The sequence below is a fragment of the Wyeomyia smithii genome, chromosome 2, assembly GCF_029784165.1.
Source record: "Wyeomyia smithii strain HCP4-BCI-WySm-NY-G18 chromosome 2, ASM2978416v1, whole genome shotgun sequence".
NCBI lineage: Eukaryota > Metazoa > Arthropoda > Insecta > Diptera > Culicidae > Wyeomyia > Wyeomyia smithii.
Genome location: NC_073695.1, coordinates 56039198 through 56057095, shown reverse-complemented (window position 1 = coordinate 56057095; position 17898 = coordinate 56039198). Strand labels below are relative to the sequence as shown.

Sequence of the window (17898 nt, the reverse complement as noted above, 5' to 3'; positions counted from 1 at the left end):
AAAACAACAACAACAAATCGTTTACAAAGTCAGATCGGTTTATATTTTAGTGTTGGCTGTGATGGGGAAGAACGGTAGTGATTAGTTGCTCGGTATGATGGGGATAATCCATGTTATTCACCAATTTTTCAATAATAAATAAACGCTTTTGAGTATTTACTTTTAAAGAAAGTTGCGTCACTTTCTTAAAAAAAAGTTGCGTCACTTTTTTGAATATGATTTCTAACAAAATATTTTTCTTGATATTTTGTAAGTTTTCACATATATTGAGGCACTTGCTATTACCTGTTTTACTGGTATTCAAAAGATTATTACCGATGATCTAGGTTTTGAAATCGTAGAGGACCCTATCAATGGCAACTTTGATTCGATTCTCTCTATATTTTTTACTATTTCTGTCCCAGAATATTTCCTATAGCTCACTATATATTCATCAGCTACCTAAAATGAAGCACAAGTTTTACTAGCAAAAATAAAATTATTTAAATGTCAAACAGACAATGAAAAGTGCTAAATTAGTAACTTGTATTACGAATAATCGTTCAACATATGTTGTTTCGTTTATCGTGTCACAATAATTATGCCATCTGGTATTCGATTGAAATATTTTTTTTTTTTTGATATAAAATAACAGCGCTGGATAACACTGGTCGCCAAAAGCGAAAAAAATGTTGCCCCAAATTTCAAAAAAGTTGCCCTAAAAGATTATAATTTTTTAACCATTTTGGTGCTTCTAGTGAATGCATACTTCACCAAAAGTGGTTGAACTTTTCGAGTAAACCAGAGAAAACTCGTGGTTGAAAACTCCATTGATATTTAGTGTTTTTCGTAATACAATATTAAACAGATCTAGGGGGAGTAGGAGCATAATGAGCACTCTAACTTGGTTGCTGATTTAAGCATGGAAAACGACAACAATTTTAAGCTGTCTTCAGTGCAAAACTTGCATTAACTGTCTATAATTAAAGGTACACTATTCACAAATTGAAAAGTTTATCGTATAATGGTTAAAAACACAAATTAGATTCATGCATCAAAAACTAGCAATCAGTCGATGTGTGGGGCACAATGAGCACCCAACTGGGGCATAATGAGCACTCTTATAGAACATATCTTGAAACTGTGTAGAAGTACAACTAATGGGCCAACTTTTGTCGCGACATGCCGTGATACTTGGCGGCTTGTTTCGTGAATGTCCCGTTGCGCCGCATGGTGGCCAATTCTGCCTGCAGTCCCTTTTTCTGACCGATTCGGTCTCAAAGATTTTCTAATATATGTTCGCACCATCACTGTAAACTAACACTGACTATGGAATCAGACAAACTCACAAGTCTACTGAGATGAATTTCAGGTAAGTTTATGTGACGAGGTGTGCTCATTTCACCCCACCTAAAGGTGACCATTTCGCCCCTATCGAATTAGTTAAAGTTAACATGAGATTTCAACACTAATTATAGTTTAAAATCAAAACTTTAATGATGGTGAAATTTGGGGTCCGACCCATACGTCATATAGATGTGTCTACATACTTGATTGAGCCATTTAAACGACCGTAGAAGCTTATTTTATAGTGCGCAATAATAATAATTTTTCCAACATCCGGAAACCAAGTTGATTTTTTCAATATATTTCCATATTTTAAACAGACAAACCACTTTTGTTCTACATAGAGAGATACTGTAGTAACTACTTAAGAATTCCACATACCATATTGTGTTGGAAAATGTGTAGTTTCGCATAAAATAGGGGTGCCCATTTCGCCCCGAGTGCTCATTATGCCCCTAATCCCCCTACGTTTAAGAAAATTTTATTTCACTCTCCTGCGAGCGTAGGATCATAATGCGTCTCCATTATATTAAAAGATAGATGGAGGCGAGTAGTATTTTTCAACATACACAAAAATATGCGAAACGACATGATTGAAAAATGTATCCATTTAGCTTATAACTAATTGTTGTAATCCCTTTACTGTACCGCATACAGAAAGATTAAATATTTCATTCAGGTATTTGTTTGTATTATGTTATGCAAATCATCTTTAAACGATTCTACACTAAACTTCGTAAGGTCGTTAATCATTTTCGACCGCATTCTGTTTTTGATCGCGTTGCAATCAATGCTGTTTTCCACAAGAAGTATCATATTACGCACAACACCACTTTTCTCAATCGGAAAATGAATGGAAAAGTTTTCGCTAACGCGAAACCCAAAACCACTCAAAAACTTGTTGTGGCAGCGTGTCATATCAGCGGTTGTCGATTTGGGTGAAAGCAAGTGTTGCCTTGAAAAGTAAGAAAAGAAAAGAAAAACACTCCCCTCTCCGCCTGTTTGCCGTCGGCTAGCAGGCCACAATATTGGTGCACGACATTAGCCGTGACCGACCGAGAAGAAGTGGTAAGAAAATGATAATAAAATGGAATGCTTTTCCATTCGCCACAGCACTGGTGCCGAAATTCCATTGCCGAAATGGAGCACAATTCAAAAGTAATTTTGCTTATCGCCAGCGTGGCTGGTCGGATGCGAGACAAGCAAGTCCTAATTGACACCCAGAAAACGCAAGGGAAAATCCGAACGAAATGAAATCCTTTCTCGTTTGCGTTTCTAACTGGGTGAGACGGCAGGCAACACGACGTTTGGTGAGAAAACAACATTCAACTAATTAGCAATAAAATTTTAATTTTAACCTAACGGTTAGGCTACAGTTGGCAGGACGATGATTTTCTGAAATGGCACAATATCAAATAGGTTCTAGGAATGCTTCTAATGGTGGTACAAATTAATGAGTATTTCAAGCGAATTGGTTTAAGAGTCGTAAAAAATACGGTAATGAAATTTAATATTAAACTAAACAGGCAGTCAGTGTTAGAGAGGGTTGTTCTAATCTCTTTCTTTAAAATGCTTATCTAAACACAATCAACGCAAAAGGGGGAAATAGTTTGCATAGTCACAACAGCACACAGAATGTTACGTTTACAGTTTCGGTGATAAAGTTACATAATTGGTTGATCTAAAGTTTGTGTTTAAAGTCATAATAAATGTGTACAGAACAATCCTGGAACAAAAGCCGTAACAACGTATGGCCCTCCAAGGTAAACCTTGGATCGGAATTTGCATTCTTCTCGTGTTCACCGACGGCTTTTCACTCGGCAAACGCAATCAAAGTTTCAAAACCCCAGAGGGGAATTCAGACCATTTCTAATAAACTTTTCTTCTGTTTCTTTCCCTTCTTCTCTGTTCATTCCACCCTGAAGCCGAGGATGAGACCAACGGGGAAGCATCGACGTGCGGACGAATCCTCATCTTTCTGTCCTGGGTCCTCGTGGTGCTGACGATGCCGTTCAGTTTGCTGGTATGCTTCAAGGTAAGTTTAAACTTTAATCGTAAGCTTTTGCACTTGGCTGCTGGAGTGTCATTTTCACACGTACAATAGTGACATTTTGTCTATAGAGTTAGTCTGTACAATCCCAATTGAACAATTGGTAAAAAATAAAACCGTATACTGAAATTGGACAACATTTGAAAGGAAGACAGCTCCGTTAGATAACGCGTTGACCCACTTTTATTGAGACTTGTCTGCCAGTGAAGTGACGCTTATGGAATTGTGTGCCAAAATACGGAGCTTTTGAGTGTAGTACAATGAATATTTCTCCCGAGAGGCTGGCCAAGCAGGGTGGAAACGATATTGCCGAACATTTGCGAGTCTAATGAAGTATGGAATTAAATAGGCTGAGGATTACATTACGCTTTTCATGCGCTAAAATAAAAAAAAAGAGCTGAAACCCGGCCGTTCCCTGCTGATGGAAAAAATAAACTATTCCAGGGAACACCGAATAATTCATGAAAATTTGTCCGGAATTTTTCCTGCCGGTGTCACGTGGCAGTATGCTTTACGTTGGGGTAGAGCAGCCGTCGAGATCCGGCTCGTGCCAGTGGTGCAGACTATGAATTAGTATGTATATGAGCTGCAAAGTAATTTTCATCCTGCCTCCCCTGAGGGGATGGCACGGTCGGTCGAAGTTTGCAAGAAAAAAAAATGGCTGTGTACATTTTGCTACAATTTATGAACCTCGGTACTTCAGTCGGGTTGAGAGGAGAATTTTATGGTTTAATTAAAACAGGCAGCAATTTAATACCAGCAATTTGTGCGAAAGTACGTAACCTTTGGACGGGCACCGACTGTTCAGCAACAGTGAACCAGCTGGAACCGACACAGACGACGGGTGTATCGCAAACGAGTAAGTTTTTCATTGCTAATGAATCGAGAGGAAGCCGCCAAAGTTTCGGATGCCAAGCTATTGCTTGACCGGTGAGAATTGATTCTTTTGTGCATCGCTGATAGTAACGAAAAATATGGTTTGAAAGGATTAAATATTGAACAGGGAAACTGCCGGAAAACGAACTAGGTGCCATATTATGTATCATGATGCAGCCTATTATATTCGTGTGAGCAAGCTCCTACCTAACGAACTTTTCAGAGAATTTTTTTCCATATTATTAATCAACATATACCATGGAACGGGGTGCAATTGATTATTTTTTATAATATTTTCCAGTTAACTTACTTCATGTACATTTTTCCCAAAATAGAATATTTTTAAAACAAGTACTGGTATGCGCTCTAGAAAACCTCTAAAGCTATTGGTGGAATTTCGGGGTGAAATTGATCACGCTTGAAATCCATACATTCTATTGAAAATGTGCTTTTTTCAATATGTTCATGATAAATGATGATTTCTGGACAGAAAAATATCAATCACAGCTTGTTTGAAAACAAAAATAACGATGTTCAGGTTAAAATTTATTCATTTTAGTTCACGAGCTGCAGTTTGCTTAATTTGCTCTCATTTGATCACTGTTAGATCGATTTCAATTCGGTTTGTTGCAAAAGCTTTAAAACTAGCTCTGAAATTGGAATCTTGTGTACCATCAGTATTACTTTGATGGTATGGAATAATCATTGTGGAAAATTATATTTTTTGAGCTTTTACCAAACTCTGCTCACTTCTCCAAATTTAACGTAATGAACCTCTAATTAAAATTACTTTTTAGGAAAATTCAATACTTTTTCTGTTACTTAAAAACTTGTTGATCAAATTCGATTGAGTTTTTGACTGAGTTAGAAGAATTTTTTAGAAAATATGTTAAATTGTACCCGGTATGCAAGGGTTAACTTCGACAGGTATGTGAATCTTTCAAAGTTGCATTTTAGGACACGTCAACAATACTTAGTGTTGTAAGATCAGTATCTTTCGATTAGTTGTTTTAATCACAAATTTTCAGGTGATCAATTTCACCCCATTCCACAGTACTATAGAACAACCATGATTGGTGATGTATGAAATGATTTATGGAACAGTTGCAATAATGATTGAAATGTACTGGCGCTGCTCTCTCCCTAAAATAATTTTATTTTTTTAAAGCTTGGTAAAAATAATAGAGTCCAATTTTAGTAACAAGTTATTAAAAGTTCAATTGCCACAAATAAGAGCGTCATTAAAATGAACATTGAAAGAACCTTAAGCTGTGGAGAAAACATTACAGAAACGAAATGCTGTAGAAAAACTGGGAAAAATCATTTTTTTAGAAAAAAAACACTTTAAAGGTAAGAATAAAAAGAGTTGTTTTTCTTTCATGAAGAATTGAAGTTATGAGGATTTTTTTGGTAAATAATCCAGACAAAAGAAACGTGAATAAAATTTTTGTGTGACCTTTTTTTAATTTTTTTTTTTCAATTACAACGTTTTCAAGAATAATTGTGTTCCAATGATGTTCAAGAATGATGTTTTGAGAGTTATTCACAATCCAAAAGCTTATGGGGACTATCTCTTCAACCCTTAAATACCCGAGAGGGAACTTTTTTTTTTGAAAATGGTCGTTCTAAGCTGCCACGGCCGATTCAGGAAAACTTGGAATATCATTCAAGATGAATAGTTGCTCTAAGTTTTGGTATACGGCCCAGGTACATCTCCCAGATGGTCTCGAGGTACGATGCTGGACTAACAAGCCAGTCGTCGTAGGTTTGAGTCTCGGCTCGGGAGAGACTGTTAGTGTCAGCAGGATCGTAGCGCTAGCCCCGCAATTGTCCTGTACACTAAACAGTCGGCTGCGAAGTATGTGTATAAATAAACAGAAGGTCAAGTTCCGAATCGGAACGTAGTACCAAAGCTTTGCTTTGCTTCTTGTACCACAAGCCCTGTTTCCGCAAATATGTTTGTGTTTTATTTTTACTTTTCAATCAGTTTGAGCAAATGCAGGGAATTTTCATACGTATCAATATTTCCATGTATCAAATTATGTCAGATACATGAATTAGGATGTGGTGAATGAGAGGGAATTTCGGAGTCAACAGATTATTTTAGAACAAAATATACATATAACAACGTATTTTCATAGAAATTTAAATGAATTAGTCGTCCTTTAAGTTTTGGCTCTAAATTTTTAAAAAGAGGGTTACTGAATTCATACGCGATGAAGTTTTTGATTTAGCATGTACAGATTTTGAGTAGAACGAGTTTAAATTCACCAAACTAGGTATTTTCATGAAAATCTGATTCCCTCTGTCTCCCACAATAGGTTTCAATTTAGTTCTTCGATTTTCGAGTTCTAATTTTTTAGTGTAATATCTTATGAATCCAAAGATAGTGAAAGATTTATTCTAGCATGCACAGATTATGAGAAAAGTAAGTTTGGATTCACTAAAAAACGAATGTTCTACGAAACGTGATTTTCTCAAAATCTTTGCATGCTAGAATAAATCTGATGTGAGCCGCTACGATTTTCGGAATGCGAATTACAGTGAGCTGATTCAAACCTTTTATATCTTTGATGGAAGTATCATTTCTAATGAAACCTATGTCGACATAGCTGTATCTAAATGTTTCTCTATATCCCAAGATTAATCTAACAATTTATTCCAAAAACAGTCTGCAACAAAATGAATAAACTACCTGGGCAAACCCCAGAGTTGCGTCGATTAAAAAGGACTTAAAGAGCTACATTCAGGAAATTTTTCAAAAGTCGTTCACTACCCTTACGTGACCACTTTCGCTGGATTAATAATTCTTACTAAAGACTGAGCCGAAGATGTTTGTGTTCTTAAAATTAAAAAAAATAGTTGAAATATTCTATAACTTTGTAAGAAAAAGTCCTTAAACGTGTGGCCTTCAACAAAAACGTGTCTTTTGTATGCCCAAATGCTTCTTTAGAACAACGTTTTCTTATAAAGTGTAACTTACAAAAGTTATGTACAAAAAACTAACTTTTAAGTAACTGTTATATAAAATATTCTGTAAGTCTGTACCCAATGCAAATAGGAATTTTGTTTGTTCAGGAAAGTTTCATATTTATGCACGTTCTAAAACTTTGCTAAATAAACTACTCCTCTATCTCTTAGCACAAAAGTTAGTATATTTATTATATAAAAATCTACTGTAACATGCTCGCCGTACTCTAATAATGGATAGATTGGGACAAACGGAACTTACAAGAGTTTATAGTACTTCAGCTTAACTTCAAGGAAAAGCATTGACGTCATGATTGCACTTGTCCCTTTTTAACCTATACGTTCTTGAAGGTATCGAAAAAATAAGCTGGTATGGTATTTGGAAAAAATCTGCGATTTGTGTGCCCTAGCATCCTCCGAATAACACTCTCGTGTTATGCAACCAATAATATTTAAGTACAAAAAACTAAATTTCAAGTAAGCTCCGTATAATAAATTTCATAACTTTGTACTGAATGAAGATAGCATTTTCATTTGTTCAACAAAGTTTCATATTTATGAATCTTCTACAACTTTCCTTAATAAGCCATTCCACTATCTCTTAAGGACGGACGTAGGGTCTGGAAGATCGAAAAAAAAAATTCGTAATTTTTTTTCGGATGTTTAGAGTAAAGTGATGTGTTCGGGTATTTTGGCTATTGATTCTGGTATACACTAAAGTCGCTTTTTACGCGGGGGATACGTGCCGCGTAAAAAAAACGCGTAAATTCCGGAATCCGCGTAAAAAACCTCGTTAATTCCGGAATCCGCGTAAAAAACCGCATAAATACCGGAATCCGCATAGAAAACCTGCGTTATTTCTGCGATCCGAGTGAAGAGAAGCCGAAATCCGCGTGAAAAAGAAAACCGCGTAAAATCCGCGTAAAAAAATTTCTATGAAAATACGTTGTGAAAAGCGACCTTAGTTTATTTGAAGATATACTTTGCATGTCTCGGATACAAATGAATGGCGATTTTTTAAGAATTTGGTTTTTCTTGAAAAAAAAAACCTTAATTAATCCACCTAGTAGTGCAGAAACCTTTGTTATACTAACTGTTACTTTATACATATTAGGCCAGTCAATTACAAATCGTATACCAACGTAAGTCCAATTTCAATAATGAATGAAATAAATTTAAAAGATAGTTTTCAGAGAGTTAATCAAAGACGATCATTGAATTGAAGCTTGACGTGGTTTTCGCAAATAATATGAATGTTATCACTGGAGTACATGAGTCTTATTTTATCAATCACAAACCAATTTTTAAATACTGGCTAGAAGCAAATATTTTTTTTTGAAATAATCGAACGTGGGGAAACAGTAAGTGATAACAATGATGCTGATTTCACACTAGAACAGCAAACATGTATGTTAGATTAATGTGGTTCTATTTATTCGCATTATTATCAGAAATCGCAGGACCTAGATTTATGAATCAGTATCATGTTTTTTTACGAATTAAAGCAAACTTCTACTAACCTGCTCTCGAAATATAGTTCAGAATTATACAGAAAAAAAATATGGCTATTGATGGAAGTTGTCAATTTAATTCTATCTCAAATGCATTTTCTGAAAATGAAGGTTCGCCACGATCTTTGAGAATTTTGGATTTTCAGAGTGTAAGCGAGAACATTATTATTTTCGAAGGCTGTATGAATAAATCCGAAATAAAGACTTTTTATATCTTGCTGCGAAAACGAGAACTGGAATAACATGGATACTCTGTTAGCACTTAGTCTTAAATTAGAAAGCAATATTTATATCGTACATGAGCAAAGTGTATCATTCATAGAGATAAGTGACTTTTCACCTGCGCACACTAGTAAACATGTAGATTTGCTTCAACACTTTTTCATTATTTTGCCGATTACACAGCTACTTTAGATTTCTGGTCACAAATTCAAAACATAAAATAAGTGTTCACCTGAAAAACTTTCCAGCTGTTCAAAACGTAGCATTGCAAACAAAACAGCGATTTATTTGTGTTTTTCTCAACGGGTGGCAATAACACATTCGTACGTAAATAGGTCTATACATCTTTGGTAAAGCTTTTAAAAATATCTGCATCGCTAATTGTTTTACATTTGCACACTGTGGGATCAGATTTTATTATAATGCTTGGCTCACGAAAGCTGTAAATGTTTTTTACTCGTCGCAAATCTAGGTTCAACGTACAATTTAGTATATATTTTATAAGAAGTGAGGACGGAAGCATCGGAAGTGAGAAAAGGAGCTAAGTAAGCATTACAGTTTCTTCTGAAATCTGGTTCAAATTTTCAAGAAAAAGCTAAAGGGAAATTTATTTACACCAGTTAAGACACACTACGAAGAGTATAAAGATTATGAAAAGTTGTCGATGATTGTTGATTTCCTCTGAGAAATAAAAAGCGATACGAAAAAAGAGGGATAGAGAGGAAGAAAGAGCTCTGAGAGAGAAAAATTATCCAGAAAGTAAAATATCCCATGTCTAAAATATACTTTGGTCAAAACTCTACAGTTCAAGCAACCAATGAAAGATCGCACTTAGTATGATTTTCAAAGAGCTCTGGGGCTTTCATTTGAGCATGCGAACTTCAAATTCGGAATAAGCGTTTTGAAAAAGAGTGTTTTTGTTTTTGTTATTTTTCTTTTTTGGGTCAATTCTGATATGCTGCACATATAAATAACATATTTACACATACCACCAGGCACACATACACAAACATACATAAATTGTTCAGTTTGTCGGTCTGAGTAAATTGCTATACAACACATGGCTCTCCGTGCCATTAATTTTGCCTTAAAAATTAAATGTCTCATATAAAAAATACTCTTTGATCAATGTTTTAAAATCTAAGCCACTAATCAAAAATCCACTCGGTAGCATGCTGGGGGAGCACAGTAGCTTTCGTTTGCGTATAAGATCATTAAAATCGGATATTGCGTTCTTTAAGAAAGGTGCGTTAGTATTTTGCGGCACATACATACAGACATCATACATACACACATACACACGAACAGACATTGCTCAGTTCGTCGAGCTGAGTCGAATGGTATATACGATTCCGCACTCCGGATCTTGGATCTATTTTGCGTTTTTCGACCGATTTTATAACCTTTGTTTAGTACAACAAAGGTAAAACGCATAAAAATTACAAAACTGTATGAAATCTTTATTTGAGCCGATAAATTGGTTTATGCCATTTACTTTTTAAAGATAATTCCATTCAAATGTTGGCCTCGTTTTAAATGGTTCATACGAAAAGTTCAATTTAGGGTAACTTTTTCGAGCATTTCGGCTGGTATCTCGCGAATAACGCGTGTAATGTTGCCTTCCAAGGCTGGAATTGTTGTTGGCTTATCCGCATAGACGAGAGGCTTAACGTAGCCCCACAAAAAATAATCTAGCGGTGTTACATCGCATGATCTAGGCGGCCAATTCACCGGTCCATTTCGTGAGATAAATTGCTCACCGAACTCTTTCCGCAACATGTCCATTGATTCGCGCGATGTGTGGCACGTTGCTCCGTCTTGCTGAAACCACATGTCAACAAGACCCAGCTCTTCTATTTCCGGCAAAAAACAATCAGAAATCATCGCACGATAGCGAGCGCCATTGACCGTAACGTGGCGATTTTGATCATCTTTGAAGAAGTACGGACCAATGATGCCTCCATCAGGTAAACCGCACCAAATCGTGCATTTTTCTGGGTGCAATGGCGATTCTTGTATTGCCTCTGGTTGCTCTTCAATCCAAATGCGACAAATTTGCTTATTAACATACCCATTTAACCAGAAATGAGCTTCGTCACTGAACACAATTTTTCGGTAAAAAAGTGGAATTTCGGCAAGTTGTTCTAAGGCCCATTCATAAAAAATTCGACGCTGCGGCAAGTCGTTCGGCTTCAATTCTTGTACGAGCTGTATTTTGTAAGGCTTTTCACCAAGATCCTTTCGTAAAATCTTTCATGTAGTCGAAAAACATAAGCCCAATTGCTGCGAACGGCGTCGAATTGACATTTCACAGTCTTCCACTACACTGGTTGATACGGCAGCAATATTTTCTTCTGTACACACTCTATGTATATGTGTTGGTGGGTTTATGTCCAACAGAGTAAAACTTGTTTGAAATTTCGTCACAATAGCTTGAATAGCTTGCTCAGTAGGTCGATTATGACGACCATAGAATGGTCGTAATGCGCGAAAAACATTTTTCACAGAGGACGAATTTTAGTAATGAAATTCGATTATTTGTAAGCGTTGTTCAGGCGTAAGTTTGTTCATGGTGAAATGGCAAACCAAACTGAGTACATTAGACTTTGGCAGCTATCAGAATTCCCGCGTGAACTGTCAAATCTAAATACACGCAAAACCAAATAGCAAAAAAAATCACCGTTTATAAAGAGTATTACGCTGTTGGCAGCGTTTCTCTCAAAACCATGTTTTTTAACTGGTGGTACGTTTTTGTAAAAATGGATCATCTAACTTGTAACATAGCCGTTTTTGAAAATTCCAAAAATTGCCAGAATGGCAGCCAATTGAGAAAAAAAAAATTTTTTTCATGAAAAATCACTATTTAAAAATTCATGAAACATTGAAAAATTCAGATGTTGAAAAACGGCTATGTAACAGGTTAGATAATATATTTTTACATGCTGAAAAAAAATTTCAGCGAAACCGGTTCAGTAGATGTTGAGAAAAACGTATCACCAGTTGTAACGCTATGGCTTCAGTGGCTGTCATTCGAGCTGGATGGAATCCTATCTAACTGGTTGAACAATCAGTATTAAGATTGGAGACGAGCTCTTCAGTTCTTTCTCTGCATCATCTGGAGTCGCTCAAGGCAGTCACATGGGACCACTGGTCTTTTTGCTGTATATCAACGACAATAAAAGTTCGTTACAAGGCTCACGTCTTTCATTCGCAGACGACTTGAAATTATTTTTAAAAATTGTGAACACCTCACATGCATTCTGTCTTCAGCAGCAATTAAATAAATTCGGAAATTGGTGTGCGACTAATCGGAAATTTGTGTGCGACTAATCGTATGACGCTGAAATCCTCCAAATGCTCGGTTATAACTTCCACTCGGAAAATGCATCCGGTACCTTTAAACTACAGTTTCAACAATCAATCGATTCTGCGTGTCGATGTCGTTAAAGATATTGATGTAGGTACTTCCCGATGTTAAACTGACTTTCAAGCAACATGTTTCTTTTATCATAGTTAAAGCAGCAAGAAAGCTGGGATCATTCTTTAGAATGACACGTGATTCTAGAGACATAAGTTTTCTGACCGCATAATATTCCTCGCCTGTTCGGTCGCAGTTGAAATACAGCTCTACGGTATGGTCTTTCGTGGTTTTTTGACAAACCCTCCCGTCCCCCTCTTTAAGACCACGTGGTTTATAAACGGCCCCTTGAGACTCCTTACGCTGGAAGTCGGGCCGGTGTTCAGCTTTACTTCCCACCCCTTTTCCAGAAACTTTCTCAGGCACAAAACATGTCACTATGCGCGAAAAGTTGCCTAAACAGCTGCGAAAATTATGTTTGTGTCAGATGTAAACAACCAGCTGTCAAAAACGAGAGGCGCACGAATGGGAAAAACACAAATTTACGCTAGTGGATTTTTTCCATGTCATTCTCCAAAAGTACCCATTTTGGAACAAATATAATTTTTTGATTTCCAAAAAATAAATCAGCGATTATGTATATCCGATTTGATTAGAAACAAACCAATCAGAATCCATTTTTTTTGTTAGGGTATTAGAAATACGTTGTCGAACGATGTGAACTTTTGTAACATCATCATCATTCACACATCCACCTGTATTAGAAAAATGAACGTTAGTGAAAGTTTATTGCATAGAAATTTTCTGTGCCTGAAAACGAGGTTAATGGAAAAAAGAAATCAAATGAATTTTAGCATCAATTATTCACCAGCTCTGAAAGTGATTGCGACAGTGTTTTGTTTCTCGTTTACAAACTCACTCGACGAACTCACATTTATCAGTTAACGTTGACATTAGGAACGAAGCTGAATCACAGCAGAAACTTCTACGATCAATCACGGGAACGTATGATGGATAACAATCATCCTCAGACTAATTTGCCTTCTCCTCCGTTGCAGGTCGTACAGGAATATGAGCGAGCCGTAATATTTCGTCTCGGTCGTTTGGTGCAGGGTGGAGCAAAAGGACCAGGTTAGTAGCGTTGAACAGTCGGTGCTGCACCCCAAGTTAATCAATCATTCACTGTTAGCTGCAGTGCATTTCTATTTATCAACTTCCATTTTCTCGCCTAGGTATCTTCTTCATTTTACCGTGCATCGACGCCTATGCACGGGTCGACTTGCGTACTCGCACGTACGACGTCCCACCGCAGGAGGTAAGTTTGGCCCCCTCCGGGCAGCATCCGCACGATGCGCTACGTTGTTGATGAACTCATCAGCCGTGCAAATGGCTTGAATTTCTCACCTTTCCTTTCCCTAACCCTTCCGTTTCTCCACGCGCCGTTCCTTTAGGTTTTGACAAAGGACAGCGTGACTGTCTCGGTGGATGCCGTCGTATACTACCGGGTCTCCAATGCGACCGTCTCGATTGCCAACGTCGAAAATGCCCACCACTCGACCCGGTTGCTGGCACAAACGACACTGCGAAACACGATGGGCACCCGGCATCTGCACGAAATTCTCAGCGAGCGGATGACAATCTCCGGCAGTATGCAGCTATCACTGGACGAAGCGACCGAGGCCTGGGGCATCAAGGTGGAGCGGGTGGAGATGTAAGTGTTTATCTAGTGTATTGTTCCGTTAAGTTACTGACTGCGTCGCCCCGAAGCGGGGCTATTTTCGCAAACAGAGTCAGACTGAGATTTATTTCTGCCCCGCGGTATGGGATGTTTTGCTTTTTTCTTTTTTCAACTTGGCGCAATGCAAATATGAAAAACAGTTTCTTGTCTAGTTAGGAATTATATAATATCCTGCCGACGGTTGATTGAAAAGTTGTACTGTACTGACTCTGGTTGCTGGCATGGGTTGTGAAAACAAGTTTTTTTTCTTGGCGAAACTTTTTCCAATAAACGTCTTGCTTTTCTAATTTACCACAGCAAGGACGTCCGCCTTCCGGTGCAGCTGCAGCGCGCCATGGCGGCCGAAGCAGAAGCCGCCCGTGAAGCTCGCGCCAAGGTGATTGCGGCCGAAGGTGAACAGAAAGCATCGCGAGCACTGCGTGAGGCATCCGAGGTGATCGGTGATTCGCCGGCTGCCCTGCAGCTACGCTACCTCCAGACGCTGAACACCATCTCGGCGGAGAAGAACTCTACCATCGTGTTCCCGCTGCCAATCGACATCCTGACGTACTTTATGAAGTCCAAGGAAACGTTCGCCGCTTCGCACTCGAAAGCTGCCAGTGCTAGGACCTAACTTACATCAGCTGTTTGCTGCCGCCGTAGGATTCGATGTAGTCTAGCCGAGAGTGGAGGGGAAACCGGAACAAATAAAAGTTTTTCCCTCTCTCGCATACGGTACGTTTTATCAATTCGTTCATTTTTTCCGGAAAACTTTTTCTATTGAAAGAACAATTGTAGCTATGAGACTAAAAATTTTTATTAACATATGTGTGTAGTGTACGGCTAAAAGCTCCCCATCCCTTCTCCTCAAGGGGGACATGATAAAAAAACTCTCATCGTAATGCATGTCACTAAGTGAAAGATTCCGGATAAAAAAGAGTGGTAAACTGGAACAAACAGTCAGAAATGTTTATGTTTGATGCCAAAAATGGTTTCCCAGTTAGTTTTATTGCAGGTTTACCTTGGAGGACAGTTGTTTCAATGTTTTGCTATGCTTAAAGATTTATGTATATCACATGAAAAACGTGGCCTGTTATTCTACGTCATGCTTGTTATTTGTTGGCGTTTAGTAATTTTAATGAACATTGGATTTTTTTATCATTATAATAATCCTGCTAGAAATAGTCTCTTTCGTCAAAGTCTATCTCTATCCAATTCACTCGGCAAGGAAATTTTAGACCGAACGGTTGCTTATCGTTCGAGTGCTATTGTTCTCTGGAAATCCGGTGCACTTATATAACTAACAATAATTGTGTACAAGCTTATGCAACTCTGAAATCGATAATGGAACCCAGTCAGTAAAAAGTTGCCGACAGAGATAACGAGAAGCTTTCCCAAGAAAGCATCCATCCTCATTATGGCTGGCGAAGAGTTCGCCGACATTCGTTTGACGTTTAAGATAATGGTACATTTTCATGGCACTGAGAACAAAGTTTTTCATTTCCTTTGCTGCTGTCCACCTTGATTGGACAGCCAGTAGGTTGATGAGGGAAATAATCGAAACTGTCAGTTTTATAATGAAGCTGTTCTTCTACAGTTTATCATTTTAATTGAGTTTATTATCCCAGTTGAAAAAGAATGCGATTGAAGTACAGGAGTATTAACAATATTGAGACAATCTTATTTGCCATTATACCAGTAATGATTGCGATTTTTAGTCAATAAGTTGCACAGAAGTATTATCATTAAAAACTCATGGATGGTTTGTCACGTTTAGCTTCACATTCAAAATGTTCATCATTGAGTTTAAAAAAAATGTTAAAAACATGACGGCAAAATAAAACTAGTGAACTGAGGAATGACATTTTTCACTATCATTAGCTAGTCAACAAAAAAAACGAATCATTACTCAGACTTAGTTACAATAAACTAAAAAAAACTAGATAACCATAAATTTGAGTGCAAAAAAGCTGCAAAAGATGACCAATAAAATCAAACAAACTCGTTAATGGTGATATAAGCTTTAAAGGTAAAGAAAATTCACATTGAACAAGAATCTACTTATAGAGCAACTCGAGATATAGAGAACCATAAGCATGTAGCAAAGTCACTATAGATCAATCACATCAAGTTGTAATGTTTAACTGCAAACAAACTTTTCCTTCTGTTCAATGAAAACTCATAATCGATGTTGTCATGTATTGCGTACTATTGAAGAATAACAGTGTACCAAAGAAGTATAATATATTGAAATCAAGTTAAGCATGCACACAGTAAGAGTGTAGGTTAATCAACATTGTCGATGTTAAAAGTGGATATTATAAGATAAGCGAAAAGAGAAACCAAATTCTTGCATAATTAGCGAAACAAAAATCGAAATAAAAATAAAACAAAACCATTTTTATCACTCACAAACTCTATCAATGTATTTGTAAAGTTTTATCAAACTGAAATGGCACAGGTAAATGTAATGAAATGGGTAGCATTATCAAGACAAACATATTTTCAAAGTTTTTCATCTTAAAGTGTAATTGTCGTTCTTACGTATGTAACGGAAGATAGGAGTAAAACACGACAAAACAAAACAAAAACCACATACACATATTACACGCTAATTAAAAGACAAACCATAAGAGACATTCATCAGGATACGATTAGCTGCCGAAGCATATGATCATCAAGTACGAACTATTTTATATGAACAGAATCGTAATATGATTTCCTACTTACAATCTGAACTGTGTCAAATATAAGTAGTGGAAGGCAGAGCGAACAAAAACTGTTAGATGTCACGTGGAATTTATTGACGAATTGTTACATGCATACATACACACTCATATAGAACAATACCGAAAACTTTACCTGACGGAAAGAAAAAAGGGAAGAAACATTTGTGTGGACTTTTTGAGATAGCAGCAAACACGCTCGGATAACATACTATTGGGTATTTTTGTTGCAATTACTATGTTTAACAATAAGCTAACATGAAATCTAGATGGCAGCAAATTATAGCAAAACACTGGAATCAAAACAAAAAAAACTAAATCTAAACTCGATCGCTGTCAGTATTTTTATTTTCCTATTGCCACGTAAGAGGAACCATGGAAAATGAAGTTATGAAGTCTTTTAGTGTTCTGCAATAGCAACTCAAACTCATGTGACGAATCAAAATAAAAACACGTTTTTTCAACAAAACTGTTCTGCGTGTTGGTGTTTGATTGGAAAGATTGCACAAAGAATTGCGCGAAAAGTGTCCCAATCGGTGCGATTGTTGACGTTAAATTATATCGTACCTATAATATTTTCTATACTAACATTCTGTTCTTTTTATTTTTTGGTGCTCCGCTCGCTTGAATGAAACTGAAATACAACTGGGAGAATTGTTAAGGAAGCATATATATTTTATCATCATCGTTATTTGAGCTTTTATATTACATTGCAACAGAGAAAGCGGTCCCTGGGTCGAGTCTCGGCTCGGAAGAGACTGTTAGTGTCAGTAGGAGCGTAGAGCTAGCCCCGCAACTGTCCTGCACACTTAACAGTTGGCTGCGAAGTCTGTGTATAATAAACAAAAGTCGAGTTCCGAATCAGAATGCAGCACCAAGGCTTTGCTTATTATATCAACAAGTCATGTCAAAATCACTCAATACTATAAAATTCAAACCTACTTGTCAAGGAAAGGGGAATAATTCTGCAACTCACTTGATTGCTAACTAGCTATTGACTTCGAAGAGAATTTATCGTAGTAGCAATTGAGAATTGCAACGATTTCTGTCGATAATTGGCACTAAATTTATGTGACACTAGCTGACCCGGCAAACTTCATCCCACCCATTTTTTTTTTCAAATTTAAATATATTCAAACATT

At 37.0% G+C, this 17898-nt stretch overlaps 1 protein-coding gene across 6 annotated transcripts in view; it reads left to right on the top strand.

The window, feature by feature from the left end:
• LOC129724791 (band 7 protein AGAP004871) overlaps positions 1 to 17225 on the top strand; it is a 281087-nt gene extending 263862 nt beyond the window's left edge. For all 6 annotated transcript variants that reach the window (XM_055679956.1, XM_055679957.1, XM_055679958.1 and 3 more), the window contains 5 exons: positions 3252 to 3361; positions 13372 to 13444; positions 13546 to 13628; positions 13765 to 14024; positions 14349 to 17225. In XM_055679956.1, the coding sequence (XP_055535931.1) occupies positions 3252 to 3361; positions 13372 to 13444; positions 13546 to 13628; positions 13765 to 14024; positions 14349 to 14664 (842 nt within the window). In that variant the 3' untranslated portion in view covers positions 14665 to 17225. The remainder of the gene's footprint in view (positions 1 to 3251; positions 3362 to 13371; positions 13445 to 13545; positions 13629 to 13764; positions 14025 to 14348) is intronic.
• The last annotated feature ends 673 nt before the right edge of the window (positions 17226 to 17898 follow it).